Raw genomic sequence first — 27,779 nt, forward strand, 5'->3', positions numbered from 1 at the left:
CAGATGTTAACATGTCAGCATCATGTACAGTCCACCCACTGTGTGCTCTTGATGACTAATGATATAATCATCCAAGATGAAGGCTATTATAATGTAGCAGCAAAACATATAATGTATAAATAGAACGCTAGTTTTTCTTTTCTTTTCTTTTAACTGCTACTGCAACAAAGGGATTACACTTGCATCTAAAGATTTGGAAAGACTCTAGCTGTGTTCGCTTGGCTGTGGCTGGTGGCTGGTGCTGATTTGTTATGAGAGAACAGTACTGCTGACTGGCTGGTAGCTGATGGCTGGTGCTGATTTAGTATGAGAGAGCAGTACTGCTGGCTGGTTGGCTGACAAGCCAAGCGAACACAGCGAAGTGTCAGCAGATTATGACACTAAAGGCCTAAATAACTTGCATCCTTAGATACTTAAGTTTAGATGCTTAATGACTACAAGACCACCCATATTTAAAGTTGGGAAAATTTGATTCATGCCACCACAACTCCGTGAAATTGGGTGTCATGTTGAAAATAATGCCACTCAATGGCATGATTTTCAACATGAGATCCAATTTCAAGAAATTGGAGTGGCATGGATCCAACTGACCCTTTAAAGTTCACACGCATTCTACAGCATGGGAAAGAATTAATCTAGTTGATACATCTGATATGGACAGAAAAAATAACAAAATAAGGATCCTAAAATAAATAGATGGAATTATATATGAAAAGATCCGTCCATTTGAAATTGACTGACTCCCTTTTTCCAACGTGGGGCGAGCCCGAATTTCATTACCATAAGCAACGAAATTACAGCAGAGTGTGTCCCGAGCAGTAAAGGTAGCACTGGTTTAACAAGTACCAAAACAAAGCACAAAATTAAGCTATTACCAAGTACCGAAAAGTAACTAAGACCCAGACTCAACTAACGCTGGGGAACACCGAAGGAACACAGCAAAAGAGATGTATAAAAGGCTTTTCAGCAGCGACAGTCCGGATGTAGAGTCGACGGCGCCATTCTTCTCCAGATTCAGTAGGGGAGCATCATGCAGCTGTTGTCTTGGCGTTGCTGGTGGAAGTATAAAGCCGCCTACTTGAGGGTATCTGCACCAGATTCCAGGACTTCCTTGTCACTCCCCTTCTGAAGACCTGCCCAGTAAGAGATAAAGAAGCTTGCTAAGCAGATGACCTCCGTAGGAGATCTAGTTAACTTCCCTTCAATGGAAAATTTGTTTCTAGAAAGCCAAACCGCCCAGCAGATAGCTGAGAGACTAGTCATGTAAAAATTTTTCCCTTCCTTCAGAACCAGGGAGATCCAAATCTAATATTGATCAAGAGATGTAGGTCTACACATGGCACCAAGTACATAAGCTACCAAGCTCCAGATATATTTTGCCAAAGGGCACTCAAAGAAAATGTGAGGAATCGTTTCTATCGCATTACAAAAAGCACATCTCAGGTCTCCTGACCAATTTCTTTTGAGTAAGTTATCCTTTGTAAGAATTGCGTTGTGGTTTATAAGCCACATCCAAATTTTGATTTTTTTTGAGGTATTTTTGCTTTCCAGATGTTCTTAAAGTGTATTCCAACCTCATTATAACAGAGATGTGAATACATGGATTTCACAGAAAAGGATCTTGACTTTTCCCACTTCCAGATTGACAGATCATCCTCATCGTTTAAAGCACATGAGAAAAGGCTATCCCTCAGAGATCTCCAATGCTCCTGCTGCTCAGTATCCAGCCAACGTCTAAAAGTGAATCTCCAATTGCGTTGGGCAATTTTTGCCACAGTGATGTTTTGTTCATTACAGATCTCGAAAAGATTTGGGAATTGTTCCTTTAAGGGAGTAGGGCCACACCATGCATCATGCCAGCAATCCACAGTATTTCCTTTACCAATCTTTATTTTCCTCCCTCTCGGGTAATATTCCCTGATGGAGAGCAAATCATTCCAAGCAGGAGAATTGGATTGTTTTCTTTTTAGCTGAGAGATACAGAAATTTTTCACATATTTTTGCCTTAAATATCCTGCCATAAGCCTGTTCCCTTTTTCAGCTTCCACCACCATTTGCATAGCATACTGATGTTCATTTTTCTCAGGTCTTTAACACCCATGCCCCCTTTTTTTCTTGTTTTACATATCCTGGTCCACTTAACAAGATGATATTTTCTTTTAGTACCACCTCCTTGCCAGAAGAACCTTTTTCTCACCACATCAATCTTTTTTATTATAGTTTTAGGGAGAAGAGACATGGACATACAGTAGAGAGGAATGCTGCTTAGCAAGCATTGAGAAGATTCAGTCTCTCACCAATGGAAAGGGAAGCTCCTTTCCAACCATCTAGCCTTTTATTGATCTTTTCCACTAGGGGTAACCAGTCAGCCACTCTTAGCCTGGATCCAGAAACAGGCACTCCAAGATACTTGATTGGCCATTTTCCAACATCACAATTGAACATCTTTGAGAAAGTAATTGATTTCTCAAGATCTTGGTCCACCATGATCACTTCACTTTTTCCAAAGTTGATCTTCAATCCTGACATGCCTTCATAGAGATATAAAAGAAGTTTCATGTTTTGTGCATTTTCCAAGTCATCTTGGAGACATAGGATTGTGTCATCCGCATACTGAAGCAAGGCTATACCATTATGAACATATTCAGGAATTAACCCTCTGATTATACCATTGGACTGTCCCATAATAACCATTTTTGCCAGGGAGTCAGCTGCAATATTGAAAAGAAGAGGGGATAGAGGGTCCCCTTGCCTGACTCCCGTGCCACTTTTGAAGTAAGGCCCTAACTTATCATTAGCTTTTACACTAAGGGTTCCACTTGTCAAAACAGCTCTGATCCAGTTACAACACTTAGGAGGGAAGCCACTTTGGTTGAGGCAATCCAACAGAAACTCCCAGTTCAATTTATCATAAACCTTTTCAAAGTCTAATTTTAAGATTAACCCTCCTTTTTTTTTCTTATTTTGGTGTCATGTAGAATCTCATGCAGACTCAGTACTCCCTCCATTATGTTCCTACCTTTTAGGAAAGTTGTTTGACATTTATTAATGATTCTTTCCAGAATCTTTTCCATCCTAAGCATAAGAGTTTTGGTAAATATTTTATATATAACATTCAGCAGGCAAATGGGCTTGTATTGTTGTATTTTGTTTGCCTCCTTGGTTTTAGGGAGGAGTGTGATAGTTCCATAGTTTAACCTACCCAGATCCAGATTCTGATTCTCAAAATCCTCAAACATAAGTAGGATATCAGACTTGATTATCTCCTAGCAGGACTAGTAAAATTCCACTGGCATGTGATCTGGCCCAGGTGCAGTGTTCTTTTCCATAAAAAACACATCATTTTTTATCTCCATCTCTGAGAATGGACATTCCAGTAGCTCTCTCTCTCTTCTTGTGAGACCTTCTCCTCAGGAGACCAGCAGGATGGATCCAGTTTATAAGATGGGCTATCAGAGGGCCCAAATAAGGTTTTGTAGTAATCAGTAGCTGTCCTAAGGATATTTTCATCTCCTTCAATAATCTCATCATCTTGATTAAGGCTGAAAATAAAATTCTTCCTTTTTTCCCATTAGCCACTCTGTGGAAGAACTCAGTGCTCAAGTCCCCTTTAAGCAGCCAGCTCATATTTGATCTCTTGTGCCAGTAAGCCTCTTCCTCTTCTAACAGTCTATGCATCTCAGTTTGAATGAAAGTTTTCCTCTCTAAGAGGTGTCTTGGCAGTGAGTCCTCTTCTTCGAGCTTTTCTAGTGCCAATAGTTCTTTTTGCAAAATATTTCTGTATTTTTTGCTGTGCCCTCTCAGACTTTTGCCCCAACCCTTGAGAAACTTTTTAACTCTGTTAATCTTGATGCACCATCTTTCTACAACATTGTCACAACTAATATGTCTTTCCCAGATTTCCTTGATCTTGGGCACAAAATCTTGATGTTTCAGCCAGGCATTTTCAAAACAAAAATGTTTTGATTTATTTACCCTCTCTTGGTCAGTACACAACAACAGAGGGTTGTGATCTGACATTTCTCTAGCAACCTTCCTGAGAGTTGTGAGGGGGAACATACTTTCCCAATCCTCAGAAATTAAAATCCTATCAAGTCTTTCCAGGGTAGGATTTTCCTGGTTATTGGACCAGGTAAAGTTCCCACCATTCATGTTTAAATCTCTAAGCTCATAAGTGTTTATCACCTAGTTAAAGAGGTCTGAGTACTTATTAGCAGTGAATGTTTTATTTTTTTAGAACTGTATCTGAGGATATTAAAGTCTCCTCCCATAATCATGGGGCAATCTCTCCTGGCACATAACTGAGAAACCTCAGTGAGGAAGTCCTCTTTATTTTCATCATGAGCAGGGCCATAGACTGAGACCAACATGAGCTTTTTTTTTTCTCTTTTTTACACATGACATTAACTGATAGGGAGAAAGTACCCACAGAGAAGTTGGTAACATCAAACTTTTCTAGATTAACTCCACAAAGGATTCCCCCAGATTTACCATCAGAGGGGATCCAGTGCCACATATATTTTTTATGAGGATCAATTTTCCTTAAAAAAGCATTAGAATACTTCTTTTTTATGGTCTCTTGAAGACCCACAAAATCTACCATATTGTCAGCCAGAAGCTCTTTAATCATAACAAACATCCCCTTCTTAGACACTCCTCTACAATTCCAGAAAAGTCCTGTCATTATAACTGTATTGTTTTAGAATGTTTCCCTTTCCTGAGGTTATATCCAGAGCAAATCTTGGATTTACCTCCTTCAGGGGTAGAGACCTCATTCAGTGAATGCAGGCCTTCCCTTGTATTGACCCTTTTCCTATTCGTTGTTATCTTTTTTACTCTCTTCTTTTTCCTGCTGGAGACTATTTGAAAGCCATCATCATCAGAATTATCAGTTTTCCAGTCCAGGAACTTCATCTCCACAAAGGGGAGATCACTATCTTCTTCAATGGATGGTATATTATCAGCATTATTTGTTTTCAATTTTAAATTTGCTCGAGCTCTTTCAAGATCTCTTAACAAATCAAAAGATTCTGAGTTCATGAAATCAGTATTGATACCCATTTTAGAGGCTCTACTAATTAACTCATGATTATTGAGAACTACAAAGGAGTTCTGAGAATCATAGTGTGTACCTTCTAGATTCTTCTTTTCCTGTAGATGTGATGCTTTGTCTGCAATCTTCATACCATAAGAGGTCTGGGTCTTCAGCCTATCACTCTGTCTGACAGTAGCCACATTCTCTTTGTGAGTGTGTTGAGTAGAATACACTTTCTCACAGCCTTCACTTTCCATCAAAGCCTCAGTTTGGCTGAGTTGAATATCATCTTCCATTGGTTGACTATCATCTTGAGATGTCCCCCAGTCAAGTGCTTCAGAGGAGCTGATAGGGGATTCTTCTTGTTCATTTTCTATTGCCAGTTTTGGATCAGATATACTTGCAAAATCTCTCTCAATTTCCTGAGAGTATGACATAATATCTTCCTGTTCAGTGAATGTTTCTTCTGCCTTCTCTTCTGGATTCACATGATTGTCTTGGTCATTGTCAGGATTTAGGTTAAACATGACATTTACCATAGGGACAACATTGGAGTTGACTACTCTCTCAGTAATCTGCTCTAGAGGGGTGGTACCCTCATTCCTCCCCCTCATAAGAGCATTCTTGGCTTCAATAATTACCAAAGGATCCTCTTTGATTTGACCATGTTTGATCCATATTCATTAATTACAGAGATCCTATTCTCTTGAAGTTGCAGAGAATAGAGGCTCCTAACTTCATGGCTGGAGAAATCTCCAAAGATGAGGTGATCACCATCAGTTGATATGATATCTTCAATTTTCAGACCCTGGTCTTCACTGTCCTCATCACTATTTCCTCTTTCCTTGATAATTCCTTTCAGACATCCCTGATCAGTTCCAAAATTCTGTTGATGTACCTTGGGTTGGGTAGACTTCATCCTTTTTCCAGAATTAGTCATTTGATCAATAACCTGGGGTCCAACGTCACTCTCTACTTGTTTCTGCACAACACCCTTTTCTTTTTCTGTATTCACAATATGAGGGCCAGTTCCAGTTGTGTCAGCTTTGGGATTTGAAGATTCATTAAGATGTGAACCTTCTCCCCACTTGGATTTTTTTTGGGGAAGGGCTGTCCTCCTCAGATCTATCAGTGTTTCTTGTCCATTTTGTCCCAGCAGCATTTGTAGATCCATCTGAAGGGACCTCTCTCACAAATGTGAAGTCATAAAAGTGCAGGTCCAAAAGACATTCCACTACAGCAGGCACCTTCCGGATGTCCCTACATCCAATCTTCACTCTTACAAAGTCTCCTCTCTTCAGATTGTTTTGATCAACCTCCAAAGGTAGCCCAACACAGGAAGCAACATAATTGGCTTTTCTTTCAGTTCTCAATTCCATTGGAATGCCAAAAATTCTGAACCAAGTAGTTTCAAGACTTCCTTTAGCACCAGTATTTGGATTCCACTTTCTTTTTTTGCAAACCATCTCCAAGTGGATTGGGGACCAGCTTGAGCTCTAAATTCCAGTTCCAACTGTTTTGCCGTCACATTTCCATTTGTAATTCTGATCAGAGCACAATTGGAGGTTTCTCTGCCACTTTCCTCATATCCTTCATTCTGAATTACATGGAACCCCTGTCCTGGAGCAGCAAAGCCAACAAAAGGTGCAATACAATCCCAAGGCATGAGCTCAGCACATACCCTGGGGACATGGCCTTCTTTCTTGCATCTTCCACATATCACTGGTTTTAAGCAGTCCTCAGATTTGTGCCCAATTTTGCCATACCTAGAGCATCCCACAGAATTGGAGGAGGTTTTCTGATAAGTTGTAGGGGCATGATGTTTTTGCTTTTCATTACTAGTGGATTCCTTCATTTTTTTCCTGCCCTGATGAGATTTTCTCAACAGCCTCTTGGCTGGCAGATCCCTTCTGAGCATTACTCTCGTTCCCTTTCTCTTTCTCATGGAAATGATTGGAACTCTCATCTGATTTCCGATGTTGATTCAGATTCTCCCTGAGATCAAAGGATGGATCCAGTGGAAAGGACTGGGAATTACCTCTTCCACGTCCCCGGGGTCTCCAAAAGGAGTTAGAGTTCCTGCCTCTGAAACCCCCCTGCTCCATGGGTCTCCTTCCTTGGTAAGCGTTGTTCACAGGTCTATAGGGGTCATCTTCTCTTCCAAAATGGTAAGCATCACCTCCTCTCAGATCTGATTGGCGACCAGCTGCACTGTTTCCTCCGGGCAACTTCTGTTGGCCAAAATTTCCTCTCCCGGCCATCTCAGATCGACTTTCTCGAACAACTTCAGCAAACAAACAAGAATCTCCACCTAGAGTTGACCACCTAACCGAGTTGGTTTCACAAAGGGGAACCAAACTTGGTATGGTGAAGGATGGAACTGAAACTTCAGAGCAAACTCCGACCAAATTGCTCCTTCTCCAGATGTGTTCTAACCGCTCCTCAAGATCTGGATCTAAATCCTTGGAGTATGAACACGGAGGGTTCACTCCCAAGGATGAAAACTGAGGAATGATCCCGTGCGACGAGCGCCGAGGGCTCGTCAAGGATCCGGGGTTAGGGTTTGGGAGTGGAGAAGGGGTGGGGAGGGGGGAGGGAGACGAGCGATGGTGCGAAGGAGGATTACCTCCGCTGCCCGCCACGCATCTCGCTGACTCCCATTGTGACAGAACCGCCCAAATTAAACCGGCTTAAGTGCACTAACTATCATCTTAATGGTTAATCAAGTTACTGTGCACTTAAAACGGTGTAATCCGGACGTCTGTCGATTTAAGGATAGAAAAACACTGGAAGTCTCGCACGAAGACGAGCACAGATGATTACAAGCAGACAAAAGTTCTCAAGGTTAATTTACAAAGCGGAGTTTTACAAACAAGTTTACGTAAAATATCAGAGTTCAAATGCAGCGGAAACTAAATAGAGGTTGAGTTTAGAAAAACAACGATTACTACGATGACCTGAGGACGTCACATCGAGCCCACCGATGTGAATCCTGGTTAGCTCCAGCCAGCAGCAGTTACCTGAAAACAGGGTGACAACAAACCCTGAGTATACTAATACTCAGCAAGGCTTACCCGACTAAGGGTATACTTAGCCCACTATCTAGACATGCAAAGCTTTTTGGCTCTGGAGTTTGTTTTGCTGAAAGGCTACTACTAATGAATCCTTACTTTCAATATTTTAGCTCAATTTAAGTTTATCAAGTGCCAACTAAATTTGCCTGACATCTAGAGCAAGCATGGTTGATCATATCAATCTTTACAGAGTATCACCATTATATCATCATCATTCCAATTCTTTACTACGATGTGACAAAGAGATCAAGGCTCTCATAACCGCGAGTCACGGCGAATCGATCCGATTTAACCTTGCAAGGTGGACCTAACCAACACGGCACGTATATGCCCCGTCGGGCTATACACACCAACCCTTCACATATGCACACCGAATAGGCGAACTGCCCTGCGACCCGGGACTGCTAGCCCCACCGATACCAACGAAGGGTCAGCCATGAGTTTGTATACTAGCTCCACTGGTGAAGACAGTATCAAGTCCGCCTACCGGTGCACATATAGTACTGAGCTTACCGGTTTCGACTACCTCCTACTCCCGGCATGCGGTTAGTACTGTTCAATCCTCGATCAACACTGCCAACAACGGAACGGTCCTCAATCGACACAGGCAGAGGCTTACTTTAACGAGTAAACACCGCATACACACTCAAAAGGCAACTAGGTTGGGGCTACAATACAAGAGTTCATTCAAGTATTTTAGCCTGAAGTGTTTCCTTCAAAACAATAGCTACTAAACTACTTAGGGTAGCATGGATTAAAACATGGGTTTGTTTTGTTGAGGTTACACCTGCATGAAAGTAATTAACTAACAACAAGGATAAAGGATGAAATTGAAGCTAGGAACTAATTAAAGATCAAAACTTAACACGCCACAAAGATCTATTAGCACTACTTTGATACCACGAAAAACTGCTGATAAAGAGTGCATAAATAAATTACCAGCAATTGTTGATATTGAAAAGTATTTCTTTTAGCCCTCGAAAGGAAAACAAACAACAATAGATCCACAAACATGCACAAGGGCTATACACCTGAAAATTTTCCAGTGGACTGCACATACAAAGAGTAAATTACTAGATAAATTTCATAATTTTTAGAGCAACGGAACAACCTGGATTAATTAAACTAGCTTAAACACAACCCTAATATTTAGCAGGGGTGAAAGCATCTAGGCCCCTAATTCAAGTTTTGGTAATTAATGACAACAGTTTGTGGATTAACGATTTCAGTTGAGATAATGAGTATAGGTTGATCCACGAATGAAAGAGATTTGATTGTGAACGTATGGAGTTTTGGAGATGATGAGCAAAGCTCGGGCTCAAGGCAAAGGTATAAAATAGTGCTTTTGCATTTTACCGGTCACAAGGCGTTTAGTGGATGAAAAGTGACCGGATTTGTTGGATAGATAGCCGTACTATCAAGAGGGGTTGTGTACTCATGCTTGACGGGTCTCTAGTGCCATCTTGCTCAAAATGTCTAGTTGCATGCATGAGGGCTAACGGCGTTTTGAAAAGATTTGAAATAGACTAAGTTCGAGAGCTGACTGAGTAACGGCGGACAGTCCGCGCCTGAGGGGCGGACAGTCCGCGCCCGTTCCAGAGAGCTTGCAGAGGCTCTGGTGGGCTGGCGGACAGTCCGGCCCAGGTGGGCGGACGGTCCGCCACTGTATTTCTTTTTTGTACCAGAGAGGATGTTTCTCTGGTTTGGGCTCAAAAGTTAAACTGCGGATGGTCCGCTCCTGAGGCGCGGACGGTCCGCAAGCTAATCTCAAAATTGTTCCAGAGACGATGTTAGTCTCTGGTGGGTTGGAAATCTTAACTGTGGACGGTCCGCCACTGGGGCGCGGATGGTCCGCCAGGGCTTAACGGCTAGTTCTGACATGCATTTATTGCACTCTGACTCACTGGATTATAACGGCGGACAGTCCGGTTTTTGAAACGCGGAAGGTCCGCGACTTCGCAGAAAAGAGTGTAACGGCTAGTTTTTTAGGGGTGTCTATATATACCCAATGCCCGGCCATTGGGAGGCTCTCTTGGCCATTTGGATAGCATTCTTGACACATTAGAGCTAAGACATCCCTCTCTCACACACACTTGCTTAGAGATTGCTTTTTGAGAGTGTGAGAGATTCCTAGTGCATTGCATCAAGAGTTTGAGCTTTGTGGCATTAGGGAAACTTCAAGCTAGCGTCATCAACTTGTTACTCTTGGGAGTTGCTGCTCCCTAGACGGCTTGGAGAAGTGGATTTCGTGGAGCACCTCCAAGGAGATTATTGAGGAGCCCCGATTTCGGTTGTGAGAGGTTTTGTGCTCACCTCACCGGAGTGGTGAAGAACAACTCTAGTGGAATCGAGGTGTGGAGCGGTTCCTTGTTTCAAGCCGGCTCAAGATCAAGAGGTTCTTGATAGAGGAGCGGTTGATTCTTGGAATCCACCTCAATGTGGATTAGGGGTGACCGGCAAGTCATCGACACCACGGGATATATTCTTGTGTCAAGCTTGGTTACTTCTCTTGCTCACTTTTATTCTTGTCTTTACTTTGAGAAATTTACTTTACTAGAGCTTGATTTGTGTCTTGTCACCCTAGGTTGCAAACCCATCTAGAGATAGTAATAGCATAACATAGGGCTTTCCTTTGTTACTAATTAAATTTCTCTAGTGTTATTGGTTTTAGTTTTTAAACCGCCTATTCACCCCCCCTCTAGTCGGTGTTCTTGATCCTACAAGGGGCAAAAGTGATATTTCACCAGAACAAGTATTTTTCTACTGAAGATCTTGATTTTAGAAACCTAACAAAATTTGGTTTGCATTTTTAGGATTTTTCTGTGATTTATTACAAATTTTGCAAATCTCACTCAAATCAAAGAAAAGAAAACAAAACTACCCTACCCCAAATTGGAGCCAGGGGCCCCACACGTCAGTGGAATAAGAGAGAGAGGGGGGCTCCCCTGCTCTGCCTCGCACGCACGCCAGGGCCGTGGCCGCGGCCAGGCTCGGCGGCGGTGCGGCTCCCGCCCGCCTGCGGCGGCCGGCCAGCGGGGCGGCCTGACCGGGCCGCGGTCAGGGCGGGCCAGCGGAGCGAGGGCGCCCGCGGGGCGGCGCAGGGGCGAGCGCGTAGGCGGCCCGCGGCGGCGCCAAGGCCAGGGGCGACGGCGGCTCGCGGCGGCGCGCGGTGGCGGCGTCGTTCCGGCCATGGCGGGGCAGGAGGACCACGGGATGGGGCGGCGCAACACTGAGGGGAGCTCGGCGGCCCTGAGGCGCTCGGCGGCGGCGAGCAGACTCGCGCGGGGGCGGCGCGCTGCGTGCGCCGGCGGCGTAGCATGGCCGCCGCGGCGGCACAGCTATGGCCCGGCGAGGGCAGTGCCGGAAGGGAGGGGAAAAGGGGTCGGGGACATGGAGGAGGTCACTGCCGAGCTCACCACGGCTTGAATCGGGCGGAGGTGGATCGGAGGATGGAGATCGACGGAGGGGCGGAGCTCCGGCGTGGAGCGTCAATGGCAGATGCGGTCTGCAGCTTCGATTCCGGCCGGGTTGTGGTCGCGGCCGAGTTCGTGGAGGGACGGATGAGCTTTGGGGCGAGGTCGCGCGGCTTGGGGCGCGGAGAATCAAGCGGGGGTGGCGAGGATGGTCGGCGTGGACGCCGGCGGTGGCACTGAGCTCGAGCTCGGCTCGGCGTGAGCGCGTGGAAGGAAGGGGATGGCGAAAACAGACACGACTCCACGCGGATAAGGACGGGCGTGTGAGCACGACGGGCGAGGTTCGTCGGCACGACGCGTGGACACGGACGTCGAAGAGCGGCGACGGCTCCGGCGGCGTGTCGAGCGACGAGCAGAGGAGGATATGTAGCAATGGCATTTCTGTAAATAGCTCAAAGTTTCAAATTCCAGTTTGTAAATTTAGTTTTTCTCCTTGTTTTTGGCCTCAAATGAAAAACTTTTGAATACGAAAGTTGTTCAAAATTTTGAGATCTTCAACTTTTGTTTCTGGTACTTTTTCATTTGAACAATGGTTTGAAAGATAAAATTTAAAACTTGAGTGCACTTGAAAATGTCCAATTCCAAGCAAAATTAAAGATTTTTCTTTAAACTTCGTGCTGAAACTTGAATTTTTGCCAAAATGAAAGTTGCAGAGGAAGAAAAGTTCTACAACATTGATGTTGGGCAAAGGTTGATTTAGAGCTCGGATTAGGGAGAAAAACAAGATCGAACGTAGCTCAGTCGAAAGTTACTATGCGAACTCAATTAGCGCTAAAGACGATGATTAGCCTTAATTAGCGATCACGCACAATGTTAATGTCAAAAAATAACACCGGGGTGTTACAGCCTTCCCCCCTTAAAGGAATCTCGTCCCGAGATTCACACGCGTAAGTGACCGATAAGGAGGGAAGATGTTCGTTAACCCAGAATATTAGCACTATCCAAAAATTACCTTCCCCAACTGACTTACCTTCGGAATCTTTCTTGGGGGTAGCGCATTCAGCGTGAACCATCCCTCCTCGATCGTACCACGTGCCGGACTTGTTTCTATCGCATTGCTTATTTGACCTCTGACCTTGTGTAGATGGTTCATACTGTGCAGCTAACATCCGAAGTAGATGGCTTGAGTCGCCTCCCGACATACGAACATCAGATAGTATCCTTGTCCAGTTCAGATTATTAGAGGTGCTAACCGAATTCGGTGGATCTTTCCAAGTGGATGAACGGCAGTCCCGGATAAAATGGCCGTATTCGCCACACTTGAAACAAGGTTGACATCCGGTGCAACGACATTTCTTCTTTGACCTCATTGAACTCCGAACAGGTGAACGAGTTCTTGCTCTTATAGCTGGGTCGACATCAGTAGTACTCCTAACTTGCCTTCTACCACGTGGAGAGAATTCTGTGCATGTAATTTCCCATCCACTCAAGTCTATGCTGCCTGCGCCGAGCTTGGGAGTCCGACAATCTACCTGGTGATCTTTAAGTCCCATCGGAAGTTGCGATGGTGGCATTAAGAAGTCCGAATAAACCTTCTGCGTCTTTTCTTGCTTCCAATTTATTTCCGGTATGGGGTTAGTATATTCTTCAAGTACTTCGCTGTGTTCACTTTTCTTTTCTTTGGAGCTGCTTCGTAGACAAGGGCGGTCGTACATCTTGCAACAGTGGCAAGGCTCAAATTGCCTCACTGGTGCTTCGGTCATCACGACGTCGGAGGGTAGAAGGTTGATGTGCCCCTGACCAGGGTCCTTCCTACTACTTCCCGCTGCACACTCCATTATTCACCTAAGAAACAGAATAAAGTGGAGACATCTTTAGCAGTAGGACAACTTCTATTTCAGGAGGACCCACACAAACCTCATACACATAAATAGCTATACACAGCATTGCATATACGAGTTTCTAGCCCAAATTAAGCAAGGTGGTTTAGGGAACTCAAGATTACACATGCGGTCCAAAACTAGAAATTCCTACTAAGGTGAAAGGAACTTCCTCTTTGCATGCAGCTAGGGACGCCTCCTGATGACGATGATGCCTTTAAGCAAACACCCAACTTGATTCTTGCACGGCTCTTCAACGAGATTGGATAGGTAAGCCATGTAAGATTTTCAGATCCAAAAAGAGAACGTCAGAAGGAACGAAGAACGACAATGATGCAAGGTGGCCAGTTCTCACAATGCTGAGATCACCACATGAAGAAAACGGATGTCGGTGAGATTCAGCACAAGGTTTGTGAGAACAAGTGAGGATAACACAAAGAATGGTTTAGGAGAAGATTTTTGGAACATCCTTGCTCAGGATTTATTACTTGAAGTAATTGCACGATGCTAGTTGTAAACATTTTTATTTATGCCAATGCAATCAAGGAATGATAACAAAATATTCCAACTCAGAGCGTAAATGCTCGATAACCATGATAATGATGCACCCATGAAATGTATGATTGCAATGGTGGTGCAATGCAACAATGTGATGTTCCATGCACAAATGAAATGGTGCATGTGATACGATGCAATTGCCATGATGCATACACCATGATGCAAGGATGGCAAGGCTCTTTATTGTATGCACATAAAGAGATGTATAGAGCATGATGCATACACATATGAGTTGATGATGCACACATGGAACACACACCTTATGACCATTCCCTCGCGACTAACCTCGCGTTAACCCTATACCCTTGAGTAAGGATTAGAAGTTAAGACACTAGTAAGGGTTGCACAAGAAGGAATCGAGGTGAGTTATGTCACATATACCGAGATACCAGCGCGCTCATAGTGGCTCAATCATGTGGCTGCAGCACACATGAGACCCTAGGTTCCGTCGCGGCATCAGGGTTATGTAACGAAACACAACTGCAAGAGAAATCGATAGTAGCAACCCAACAGTGCCAACAACAAGATAAATTAACGAAACCCGTTAGTCAGCCTACGCATTCCCGATCATGATGCAACACAATGCACTGACCAATGAGGTGATGCAGAATGTTACAATGACTCTACTCAAAAGTTATCATTATCATAAATCTTTTTAATTTATCCAAAAATTTACTGAGCAAGAACGAAGATACACGATTTCAAATGTTGGAATCAAAATGCCCAACATCGAGAGGTACTAGAAGATTCATTGGACCATGGATCGAAAGGTTTTGTTGACTGACATCAAGGTTTAGACAGCAAAAAGAGAAAGCAACAACACTTTTGCTGGAATAGGTTCGAGGTATAGATCAAGAGTTTGGATTTGAATGACAAACTAGACTACTGGTAAGGTTCTCACAAAACTCAAATCCCCTAACTTACAAAAGACCTTCTCAACTCAAGATCAAACTAGTAGATTACGTTGGCTTACTACCACAACACGAACCTAGGAAGACATTCAGATAAAAACAACACATTTTAGTAAAACAATATAACAAGCAAGGTGATCAAACCAACAAAAGATGAGATGATTCATGCATGTTCTACTCGTTCCTTACCCAAACAATTGCCAATAACTAGGCATACGGGGACAACCGGTGGCACAATACGTACTCTCCCTATATATACTAGTCGTTCTTATGTTCAAAACTTACGTGACGTGGTTAGCGTACCTGCAGACAAACACAAGATATAAAGAGATATACAAATCCATTTCTGGACCCTTCGTGCCAGCACACACGAACGGCCCCCATGTGTCCTACACCACACGGGTAACGTATATGCAGTTTCCCACATATTCACACATACATTACCATCCACTATAGAGATGGCACCCAAACGTTCGACGCTGAATGGGCAGCGCTGCATACGTCATAGCAACGTATTCACTTCCCGTACACTCGCCTTACGGGACATCCAAGGGTAGACGTGTCCCAAGGTACACGGTTATGACCAACTGCATAACGAGTCTTCACCTCGTAACATTGCCTTACGAGATGGCCGTGATCACAATCACACGGTAAGAAATCCGCACTCCATATCAGGCGGCAGATAGCGACAGGCTCATTTGAATTGAGTATTATCACCTCCTCGTATGCTCAACATACGGGACCCCGTGCACGTATGAAACACGTGGGCTATTCTAAAGGACTACCAAGAATACTTACCTTGTTTACCTTAGCGTAGGTGCGTCGTTACAGAAGATTAGATACCAGTTGTGCAAGAAGTAAGTTTTTAACAGAATGAAAAGTACTGGAAGTGCTGGAATAAAATAGATATATAGATGCCACCCTGACTAACAAAACCTAGATAGGGCATACGAGCTATCTATCTTATTCCTTAGCGCAACTAGCGTCAAGTTTTCGAAACCAACATTTTGCAAGCCAAAAAGTTAGTTTTAAACTTAATTAAACATACAAGTAATCATCCCCAGTGCGTTTCGGCTCTGATACCAGCTGTGACAGAACCGCCCAAATTAAACCGGCTTAAGTGCACTAACTATCATCTTAATGGTTAATCAAGTTACTGTGCACTTAAAACGGTGTAATCCGGACGTCTGTCGGTTTAAGGATCGAAAAACACTGGAAGTCTCGCACGAAGACGAGCACAGATGATTACAAGCAGACAAAGGTTCTCAAGGTTAATTTACAAAGCGGAGTTTTACAAACAAGTTTACGTAAAATATCAGAGTTCAAATGCAGCGGAAACTAAATAGAGGTTGAGTTTAGAAAAACAACGATTACTACGATGACGTGAGGACGTCACATCGAGCCCACCGATGTGAATCCTGGTTAGCTCCAGCCAGCAGCAGCTACCTGAAAACAGGGTGACAACAAACCCTGAGTATACTAATACTCAGCAAGGCTTACCCGACTAAGGGTATACTTAGCCCACTATCTAGACATGCAAAGCTTTTTGGCTCTGGAGTTTGTTTTGCTGAAAGGCTACTACTAATGAATCCTTACTTTCAATATTTTAGCTCAATTTAAGTTTATCAAGTGCCAACTAAATTTGCCTGACATCTAGAGCAAGCATGGTTGATCATATCAATCTTTACAGAGTATCACCATTATATCATCATCATTCCAATTCTTTACTACGATGTGACAAAGAGATCAAGACTCTCATAACCGCGAGTCACGGCGAATCGATCTGATTTAACCTTGCAAGGTGGACCTAACCAACACGGCACGTATATGCCCCGTCGGGCTATACACACCAACCCTTCACATATGCACACCGAATAGGCGAACTGCCCTGCGACCCGGGACTGCTAGCCCCACCGATACCAACGAAGGGCCAGCCATGAGTTTGTATACTAGCTCCACTGGTGAAGACAGTATCAAGTCCGCCTACCGGTGCACATATAGTACTGAGCTTACAGGTTTCGACTACCTCCTACTCCTGGCATGCGGTTAGTACTGTTCAATCCTCGATCAACACTGCCAACAACGGAACGGTCCTCAATCGACACAGGCAGAGGCTTACTTTCCATCCATTCCATATCCATAACCAATTCATCTCCGCCCGGTCTCCAGTTTTCCTTTCTTTTTTCAATGATTCCTTCTTCAGTAACTTTTCCATAAGTAACAAGACCTATATCTCGCGAGTGTCAGGAATCACTCAACTTCTACCGGGTCCCTAATTAGGAAAGCATCTCTAACGGTGCCTGTATACTAGTAGAGACTCATAGGCACTTAGGGAGAAACATGCATACTAGGGTTTCATTCAACTCCTGAAAACTTAATGCACAAAACTTAAATAATAACCTTGAATACTTGAAAATAAAGGTTATGCTCCGGGGCTTGCCTGGGAGTAACACTAAGCTAGTGTTAGTATTAACAAGGCCTTGGGCCCTTCCGACTTTGAGTTGGGTCTTCGGTTGCTCCCGCGGGTCCTTCACTCTTCAGGACGCGTCCACCCAACACCGTCTTGTGGTTCAGTTCCGTCAGCACGTGCTCCACGTCCACACGTGGTACATCTAGCGTACCTAAATGAGATACACCAAGGCAGAGGTTTGAATGCATGGAAGTGCAGTAGATGATACCGCAAAAAGGACAAGTGGGGCAGATACAAAGCCACGCATGGATGGGTACGAACATGATTCACTGCAATGCGATACGATTAGGAATAAAGATATGACTGGGCAAACATTTAACGAGTAAACACCTCATACACACTCAAAAGGCAACTAGGTTGGGGCTACAATACGAGAGTTCATTCAAGTATTTTAGCCTGAAGTGTTTCCTTCAAAACAATAGCTACTAAACTACTTAGGGTAGCATGGATTAAAACATGGGTTTGTTTTGTTGAGGTTACACTTGCATGAAAGTAATTAACTAACAACAAGGATAAAGGATGAAATTGAAGCTAGGAACTAATTAAAGATCAAAACTTAACACGCCACAAAGATCTATTAGCACTACTTTGATACCACAAAAAACTGCTGATAAAGAGTGCATAAATAAATTACCAGCAATTGTTGATACTGAAAAGTATTTCTTTTAGCCCTCGAAAGGAAAACAAACAACAACAGATCCACAAACATGCACAAGGGCTATACACCTGAAAATTTTCCAGTGGACTACACATACAAAGAGTAAATTACTGGATAAATTTCATAATTTTTAGAGCAACAGAACAACCTGGATTAATTAAACTAGCTTAAACACAACCCTAATATTTAGCAGGGGCAAAAGTGACATTTCACCAGCACAAGTATTTTTCTACTGAATATCTTGATTTTATAAACCTAACAAAATTTGGTTTGCATTTTTAGGATTTTTCTGTGATTTATTACGAATTTTGCAAATCTCACTCAAATCAAAGAAAAGAAAACAAAACTACCCTACCCCTAATTGGAGCCGGGGGGGCCCACACGTCAGTGGAATAAGAGAGAGAGGGGGGGCTCCCCTGCTCTGCCTCGCACGCACGCCAGGGCCGTGGCCGCGGCCAGGCTCGGCGGCGGTGCGGCTCCAGCCCGCCGCCGGCGGCCGGCCAGCGGCGCGGCCTGGCCGGGCCGCGGTCAGGGCAGGCCAGCGGAGCGAGGGCACCCGCGGGGCGGCGCAGGGGCGAGCGCGCAGGCGGCCCGCGGCGGCGCCAAGGCCAGGGGCGACGGCGGCTCGCGGCGGCGCGCGGTGGCGGCGTCGTTCCGGCCATGGCGGGGCAGGAGGACCACGGGATGGGGCGGCGCAACACTGAGGGGAGCTCGGTGGCCCTGAGGCGCTCGGCGGCGGCGAGCAGGCTCAGGCGGGGGCGGCGCGCGGCGTGCGCCGGCGGCGCAGCATGGCTGCCGCGGCGGCGCAGCTGTGGCCCGGCGATTGCAGTGCCGGAAGGGAGGGGAAATGGGTCGGGGAGATGGAGGAGGTCACGGCCGAGCTCACCACGGCTTGAATCGGGCGGAGGTGGATCGGAGGACGGAGATCGACGGAGGGGCGGAGCTCCGGCGCGGAGCGTCAATGGCGGACGCGGTCTACAGCTTCGATTCCGGCCGGGTGTGGTCGCGGCCGAGTTCGTGGAGGGACGGAGGAGCTTTGGGGCGAGGTCGCGCGGCTTGGGCGCGGAGAATCAAGTGGGGGTGGCGAGGATGGTCGGCGTGGACGCCGGCGGTGGCACTGAGCTTGAGCTCGGCTCGGTGTGAGCGCGTGGAAGGAAGGGGATGGCGAAAACGGACACGACTCCACGCAGATAAGGACGGGCGTGTGAGCACGACGGGCGAGGTTCGTCGGCACGACGCGTGGACACGGACGTCGAAGAGCGGCGACGGCTCCGGAGGCGTGTCGAGCGATGAGCAGAGGAGGATATGTAGCAATGGCATTTCTGTAAATAGCTCAAAGTTTCAAATTCCAGTTTGTAAATTTAGATTTTCTCCTTGTTCTTGGCCTCAAATGAAAAACTTTTGAATACGAAAGTTGTTCAAAATTTTGAGATCTTCAACTTTTGTTTTGGCACTTTTTCATTTGAACAATGGTTTGAAAGATAAAATTTAAAACTTGAGTGCACTTGAAAATGTCCAATTCCAAGCAAAGTTAAAGATTTTTCTTTAAACTTCATGCTGAAACTTGAATTTTTGCCAAAATGAAAGTTGCATAGGAAGAAAAGTTCTACAACATTGATGTTGGGCAAAAGTTGATTTAGAGCTCGGATTAGGGAGAAAAACAAGATCGAACGTAGCTCAGTCGAAAGTTACTATGCGAACTCAATTAGCGCTAAAGACGATGATTAGCCTTAATTAGCGATCACGCACAATGTTAACGTCAAAAAATAACACCGGGGTGTTACACCCATGGCCCAGGGGTTGGTGGAGGAGGGGGGCTCCTCCGATCCTGGGAAGACGCCACGCGTCCCGCCATGGGGTCCAAGCTCAGGCCCTCCTGTCAGGGACGAAGCACACGTTGGGGACGTGTCCTCTCTCCTGTGCACGATCGGGGAAGAGCTGCCTCGTCGGGGGAACCTCGCCGGCGACGAGGGCTCCGGTGGGGCGCCCCCGGGGCTCTCGTAGGGGGAGAGACGAACCATCACCAAATAATTCTTTCCAAATTGACTGACTCCTAAGAACCTCGTATCTTTTAATGAGTCTTCCCATCATCACAACTAACTGGAGTAAAGGAACATCAGTTTTTTCTGATCTATAAAGAAGTGCATGAAAGATGCGAAAATGTGAGAATTGTTACCTTGCAATAGGAAGTTGCACATCTTAGAAGAGAATTTGTATAGTTGGGTTGAATCCTTGCAATCATCAATACTGCTCATCTGCTCCCATTGCCTATTACAGTAGAGGACAGGATTCACAGGATGATGCTTAAGCCCTTCACTATACGCCATATGGTGGGTAGGCTTCTCCATATTTTCCAGATTTAAAGAGATATGCAGAAGAAACAAATTGTCCTAGCCTACATGCAATTCAGAAACATAAGATCAAGAAAATTATGCAGAAGGAATAGTAGTGAGCCACCATTCTGAACCCTCTAACCGAAAGTTCCAAACTAAGCTAACAAACATCAACCACACTCATCCCGCATTATCTCACCAAGCAAAGAAAAAAATCAGCAAAAAGTGCCATCTCTATGTGTGATTCTTTTAGTTACATATACATACAAAACTGAAATGCAGATTTCAGCATCACAGTCTACTGTTCTTGGTCCCTCACGCCACAGCCATATGAAAATGGTCCCCGAATCTTAGGTCGTTAGGCGTGTGCTTAGAGGAAAGCATCCCCCGGACGTATATACGAAAGCAATCGCATGCAAGCAACACATAAGAAAATCCAGGAAAGGACTTTTACGCAACACAAATCACCTTATCTGCAGTGACACGAGGTGCTGGTGCGCGCGGCTGTACGACGGGTCTAAGCCGGAGGGCCTCCTCGCGCTCCCCGACGGCTTCGCCGAGACGACCGAACCCGGTAAGCCGCGGCGGCACGGTTGCTGCTGCGGCACGTAGCGCTGTCGAGGCACACGGCGAGCGCGCAGTCGTACAGCCGCAGCGCGTCCTCGAAGCAGACCTTGTGCCGGTGCCGCTCGTTCCACCTCGGTAGTTGAAGCAACGCCGACGCCGACGCCGACACCGCGACGCCAGAGGATGACGCTTCCGTTGTCCGTAGCTAGTTCCAATTGCCGGAACCGAGCACGTCGCGGCGGGCGGCGAGGGCGTCCGGAGAGGGAGACCCGCTCTGATCTGCGGGATATTTCGCCGAGCATCTCGCGCGCGAGTTGGCTAGATTGCCAACAGTGGATGGGAGGACAGGGGCATGGAGAACTGGAGAGTGTGGTGGCGGTGGTTTAAGCGGGAGAGAGACGTACGGGTGATCCTGCAGGATGCAATGTCGCCAGTTTTAATGGTTCGACTGCTCTAGGTGACAGGACCGGCCACCGGGGGCGCAAGCGCCGCTGTCGTTGAGCCCCGGCGTGAGGGATCGGGCGGCACGCCGCCATCGTCCTCGCCGGCGGTGTGCCACAGCCCGCTCACAGGGGCACCCTGCCTTGCCTCGCCATGCCATTTAAGGTTAAGGCACCATAGGAAAAAAAACATTTTCTCTACAATTTTGTATGCATAAGCAATTATCCCCTTCAAATTGTAGGAATAGATGTAGTATTGCTTAGCATCATCTACGCTCCGTTCCTTATTCTAAGAAATCAACTACGCTCCGTTTAAGTTGAACCATGGTTTAATTTGGTAGACAAACTAGCTAGTTGACTAAAATTTTCATCAAGATAATTATTTTTTTCCCGAGAGAGGAAATGGAAGAGATATTGTCGAAAAAAGTAATACGATCCTCTAAAATTTTCTACCACAACCATTTGCTCTTCAAAGGGACTTGTTGAAGTAATACGATCCTTGATTAATTTTTGTGAGAATTTATATGATTTCTCTATTTTTTTAGAGTGTTCACCTAGGATTCTAATTGGCTTCATGTGGAGGCTCCAAAGAAACCTCCAATTAATAATAGTAAGATGTTGTGCAAGGTGGAACAACATAAGAACTAAAGGAAACACCTTCTTCATGCGAGTTGCATTCTTTTAGTCCTTATGTTGTGCAAAGATGTTTCCTTGAGTTTGTTGGTGTTGGGGTGAAAATTAGTTTATTGATGAAGAACTCATAAATTCAATCGTTTGTCCAAACTTGGCCACTCCTAGACATTCCACGCGGCCGCCTTAATTATCAAATCACCAAGAATATGACGTTGCTGTCACCGGTGGGGGGAGATCCGATCCCATGGCATCCGCGTGCGTATAATCTAATCGAGGGAATCGTATCTACAGTGGAGTAGTAAAACGAGACAACAACCTGCCATCCATCTGAGGTGAGCACTCGTGTTAGTTGGAGCTCACCCATCACCCCCAGGAATTCTCCCATCTTATTCTATCGCCCTGTGTGTCCATCGTACCCTTCCCTGGCACACATGATCCACACCCGCTCCCGACTGAACCCGGCCGAGCCGTATCGATGGTCGGATTGGGTTGCTTCGGCGTCGGAAAGCGTCACGGCGTCCGCTTTACTTGAGGTTCACTGCGGCGCTACGTGACGCGAGCTCGGTCGCTCACCTCGGCAGCCAGCGGCCGGCAGTAGTGCTGGGGAAGTAAAGACGCCGCGATGCGTGGACGTGGCGGCGTGAACGTTTGCAGGCGAAGCAAGCGAGGTGAGGTGCGGCGGGGGCAGGCGCGGGCGAGGCGACCGACCGTCGGAAGGTGGCTGCGAGCGATCGACGCGCCAACCGCCCCACGCCGCGCACGCACTCGCACAGCACACGCCTCTAGAAATTCCAAAACGAGCACGGCCGGGCACGAGGCCGCGCCTTGCCAGTGCCGGTCCCTCCCTCGCTCGGCTGGTGCTGGCCTGGATCCTCCTCTCCGCCACTCCACGCCGCGCCGCGCCGTAATCTCTCTGCTCCACCTCCGCTGCTCTCGCGTCTCGTCCAGTGGTGGCCGTGGTGGTAGTGGAGTGCCGGCAGATCCGCCCGCCCGCCCGTACGCGGATTGCCTTTCGTCTTCGCCCATTGCTGTTGGTAAGCAGCAAAAAGATCCTCGCCTGCTTTTCTTGGATGGATTCCGTTCCTTGTTCCTGGAGCTGCTCTTGTTTCCCATTCAGATCCAAATCTCTTCCCTATCACCCTCTCCATTCAGGTTGGAGATTGCTGTGGATTTGCGAGCTGCTTGTATCCATGGTTTGATTAGTTTCTTCTTCCTCTTCTCACGGCGCTCAAGATCGACGCCAGCAGGACTTGTTGCGGGTTCCACTGAGCCAGCTACTGGGCCACGTAGATTTAGGATGGCTAGCACCCGCCACCATTGCTGAGCTTCTCCAGTAAAGACTGGATTTTTCTCGCCGCCCCGACCTGTAAGTGCCTCAGTGACAGCTTCGCTTTCTCGCGCGCCATCTATTTCTGCGATTTTCGATGGTCTTTTAGAGGGAAATTGTTTGTAGTACTTATGGCGAACTGCAGTTTTGGCTGTTTCTTCAAACCAAGCGAGTAGGGGGGGATCCGCTGGCCGGGTTAAATTTGTACTCCGAACCGACAATGTCTGCTACTGTAAATGCTCCACCTTTTAATGTTTTAAGGATTGTTGGTGAGGTATAATAATTTGTTGGATTGGTCTAGGCCTCTAGGGGGGAATTTGACTTCAATAATCTGGCTGCTCGGTTGATGTTTTCGGTTGTGGAAATGCAATCGCTTAAAATTAATAAGGGCCCGTCACCCCTCTGAATGTACATGGAGACTTGGCAGAGGGCTTTTGGTTGGTCTTCTTCTTGGCGGTTACAATGTAGCTTTCTCCTGATTAGCATGTCAGAATCATTATCTGTTCAAGGAGCAGTTGCAGCAACGCCTTCACAACGACTGGCTCAGCCTATACCAGGGTTGCAATCATGTTAATTGTTATCTTTCGCAGAAAGTAGCTATTTCCATTTGTTCATGACATGTTCTTATCCTCCACTTGCAGGTGCGCTTGATGTTCAAAAGATGTCATCAAACTCCAGTCTAACCGAATCTCTACATGAGAAAACAATTGTCTTTGGCCTCAAACTTTGGGTTGTGATTGGGATTGCTGTTGGAGCGTCCCTCTTGGGTATTCTTCTCATTCTTCTCATATGCCTCACCATTCAGAGCTGTATCAGGAGGTCACGCAAGCCACTCCACGACCGTCCAATGACCCAGATACCTCCTCCCTGCAAAGATATCAAGGAAGTGAGTAATGATTTTGTTGTACATGATGGGCTTCTACTCACTATTCAAAATGAGCCCGAGCATGGTGACCTGGTCGATAGAGAAGCGATTCAGTTGGCTCAGGAGGAAAAGTTGAAACAAGGAGAAGAGAACAATCTTTCTGGTTCTTTCCGCATTACGGATGGCTGTGATGGAATTCAGATCGCTTCCCTCGATGAACAATCTTCAACGCATGCTACTGTTGACTCTGCGCCATTAGTGGGCTTACCTGAATTTTCTTATCTTGGTTGGGGCCATTGGTTCACACTTAGAGATCTAGAGCTTGCAACCAACCGTTTTGCAAAGGATAATGTGATTGGTGAGGGCGGATATGGTGTTGTGTATCGTGGCAGATTATCAAATGGCACTCCAGTTGCTGTCAAGAAAATCCTTAACAATTTGTGAGTTTTTCTATAGCAGTTTTGGATTGATGCAGTGGCAGTCCATGCCATTACCCTTCTGCCTTCTTCCTTATAATAATATGATTGCTTGTTATGTGCAGAGGGCAAGCTGAGAGAGAATTCAGGGTGGAAGTTGAAGCAATCGGCCATGTCCGTCACAAGAATTTGGTCCGCCTTTTGGGTTACTGTGTTGAGGGTACTCAAAGGTAAGAACACAGGGACATCATTGACATCTTTTGCCAAAATAGGATTTCCTATGCATTGGTTCTTTTGATAATAAAAAGGAAAGGGAAGTCATAACATGAATTACTTGATGTGTATATGCAACCAGGATGCTTGTCTATGAGTATGTTAATAATGGGAATCTCGAAAGTTGGCTTCATGGGGAATTGTCCCAGTACAGCTCTCTCACTTGGTTGGCTCGCATGAAAATTCTTTTGGGCACTGCAAAGGCGTGAGTAACTCCTTGACTGAATATGATCTGATTTGTTTATTATTTTTTGTTCAGAAATGCAATTTTGGCATCATTTTCCCACTTTCAAGATTGTAAGAAGTGTGACCTGACTAGATTTGTACTATTTAAGCCTAGGGCTAAGAAAATGCTCGATCTGATTGGTACACATGTTTCAATAATCACAGCCTCATGATTAGTTACTATTCTTACTAGTCAGTAAATGCCATTCATACTATTGTGAACAAAAATAAGTTTGACTCAGATCAGCTCTGATTAGATGAAAGGCTGAGACTATGAATGTTTGAAGCAGTCCTTATCTATCTCGGGACTCGCACAATTTTTTTTTTGGGACCATTTTATGATTCTTATCATTTTCTGGGACCATATTATCATTTCCATCATGATTACATTAACAATTTCTATTTTTATTTGGAATAACATAGCCATCCTCTGTTTGGCCATGATATAACCTATTTTCTTAGCTATTCTGTCACTGGTTGTAAAACATTAAAACTGATATATCTACAGCCTTTCTTATTTACATGAGGCAATCGAACCAAAAGTTGTTCACCGTGACATCAAGTCCAGCAATATCTTGATTGATGACGAGTTTAATGCCAAAATATCAGACTTTGGTTTGGCAAAGATGCTTGGTGCTGGTAAAAGTCATATTGCTACACGAGTTATGGGTACCTTTGGGTAAGTTTTTTATACCTTGGATATTTGAGGCACTTTCGCTTTGTATATTCATCAAATATTTTCCACTGTAGTTTTGAGAATATTTGTTGCTACTAATATTACTTTTAACCCAATATTTGTTTTATCCCTTTTTAGCTATGTTGCACCTGAGTATGCTAACAGTGGACTTCTGAATGAAAAGAGTGATGTCTATAGCTTTGGGGTTGTTCTGTTGGAAGCTATTACAGGTAGAGATCCAATTGACTATGAGCGTCCTCCAAATGAGGTATTACTTGTCAAATATCTTTTTCCATCTTCATCATCCTTATTGGCCATTTATCTTCTATGAATTGGCATGGTCTTAATTTCTGCAGCAAATGTTTAACTATTCAATACTAACAGCAAAGAAGGTTTAGTAACATCTCTTATCAAACAAGACTGTCTGCGCATAGATCTCGATTGTTTGTGTTTCTTTTTTGGGTGGTTTGATGCAGCAGAATGTGCAACAACCAAAACTAAGAAAGACAAAATAGCCGACCCCTGGGGGGTGCTAAAGTAGACAAATGAGTTTTGAATCATGGCTATAAGGCTCAGCAAAAAAACATTATGTAGTTACATTTCATTCAAATGTCAGCTGATCTGCAGCTTTATGGAGTCATTATGGATGGATAATAGCTACTTATGATTTTTTTTTCTGCTGCTTGTTACTTTCATAAAGCATATAATGATGTGGTCCATATTGGCAAATGCATGGGGAATCTTTTCTGCCTCAAGCATACTTCATTTTTTTTTACAAAAGTTACATGTGGATGTTTCAGTGTAATAAAAATAGCATACAAGTAGAATCAATCACAAATTATTGAAGAAAATAAGGTGTCAATTGATAATTTGCAAACTATTTTATTGTTTATCCTGCCTCATGTTCTAATGCACAGCTGCTCACCTGTAGGTAAACCTAGTTGACTGGCTTAAAATGATGGTTGCTAACAGACGTTCTGAAGAAGTGGTGGATCCAAACCTGGAAAGAAGACCTTCAACAAAGGAGCTAAAACGTGCCCTTTTGACAGCCCTGAGGTGTATCGATTTGAATGCCGAGAAGAGACCTAGCATGGACCAGGTGGTCCGGATGTTGGATTCTAACGAACCCATACCTCAAGAGGTTTGAATTTATTCATTTAATTCTGTGTGTAACTTTCATGGTCTAGGTTTGTTTTTCATGCCTCACTAAGTGTTGGTGATGAACAAAATTTTGCATAGAACTAAAATGCCACTTTGGTACAATTATCTTATTTGGTTATCGTATAGACATGCTGAATCAGCTTTAATTGAACATTGACGCTTAGCATTTACCTAGTGAATGGATGTGTTTTTCTAATTAGTGTTGTGTACAAGAGTGATACTAGTCTATTGGATTTTCAGGAAAGAAGACACCGACAGAACCGAACCCCTGAGAGTTCAGAAACCGAGCCATTGAGGGGCAAGAACAACAGTGGCAGGAGTGATGCCCCTGAGCATGAAGCAAGGCCACCTCGACCTAAGAGTCGAACATTTTCGTCCAAATGATGGAAACAAGAAACGAAAAGAAAAGGCATACTAGGAGATACGATATAGTCAACTGGAGTGCTGCATGCAAAGCACACACCGTGGGAAGCAGGAAATTACAATACTTAACCAATTGATGCATTTTTCATTCTTGGCTGCAATGGTTGATAATACATTTTTGTGTTCCTTGACACACATGTACAGTGGTGTATGGTAGTTGAAGGGTGTATAGTACTAGTAGTTTGTAAAAACTTCAAAACTCGAAAAGAAGAATGTTTTCCTACCAAAACAAGGAGGGGGGGGGGGGGGGGGGGGGTAGGCGTGTGGTGGTCGGTGACAGTAACTGTTGTGTGGTTGCTGGTATAAACTACAAAGCGCGAGGGGAGATCAGTGTAACCTTGGATATTGCTTGTATTGTATGGTTTACTCGAAGAGTATAAAGAGAGAAAAAAAAAGAGGAAGAAGAAATGGCTTCATTTCCTTAGCTGCTTGTCGATGATT

The 27,779-nt window shown here is 45.0% G+C and overlaps 1 protein-coding gene and 1 long non-coding RNA gene across 4 annotated transcripts; one reads left to right on the forward strand and one right to left on the reverse strand.

Annotated features, from left to right (window-relative positions):
- Positions 1–616: 616 nt before the first annotated feature.
- Positions 617–21,425, reverse strand: LOC120663957. The gene is made up of 3 exons (XR_005670672.1): positions 20,801–21,425; positions 20,176–20,394; positions 617–1,133 (listed from the first exon to the last, which is right to left on the reverse strand). It is a non-coding gene; the product is annotated as an uncharacterized LOC120663957 (long non-coding RNA).
- Positions 21,426–22,769: 1,344 nt separating this feature from the next.
- LOC120663959 (probable receptor-like protein kinase At5g18500) lies at positions 22,770–27,742 on the forward strand. Of its 3 annotated transcripts, none has more exons than XM_039942912.1 (9): positions 22,771–23,006; positions 23,125–23,338; positions 23,941–24,604; positions 24,706–24,810; positions 24,936–25,058; positions 25,587–25,757; positions 25,893–26,022; positions 26,686–26,895; positions 27,156–27,742. In XM_039942912.1, the coding sequence occupies exons 3-9, from the start codon at positions 23,961–23,963 to the stop codon at positions 27,297–27,299; spliced, it is 1,527 nt and encodes a 508-aa protein (XP_039798846.1). In that variant the 5' UTR covers positions 22,771–23,006; positions 23,125–23,338; positions 23,941–23,960; the 3' UTR covers positions 27,300–27,742. The 3 variants fall into 3 exon arrangements, with proteins under 3 accessions (XP_039798845.1, XP_039798846.1, XP_039798847.1); XM_039942913.1 differs by having other exon boundaries at positions 23,206–23,338; XM_039942911.1 differs by having other exon boundaries at positions 22,770–23,006; positions 23,125–24,604; positions 27,156–27,588.
- Positions 27,743–27,779: the final 37 nt, after the last annotated feature.

This window comes from Panicum virgatum, chromosome 3N (assembly GCF_016808335.1).
Source record: "Panicum virgatum strain AP13 chromosome 3N, P.virgatum_v5, whole genome shotgun sequence".
Classification (NCBI taxonomy): domain Eukaryota; kingdom Viridiplantae; phylum Streptophyta; class Magnoliopsida; order Poales; family Poaceae; genus Panicum; species Panicum virgatum.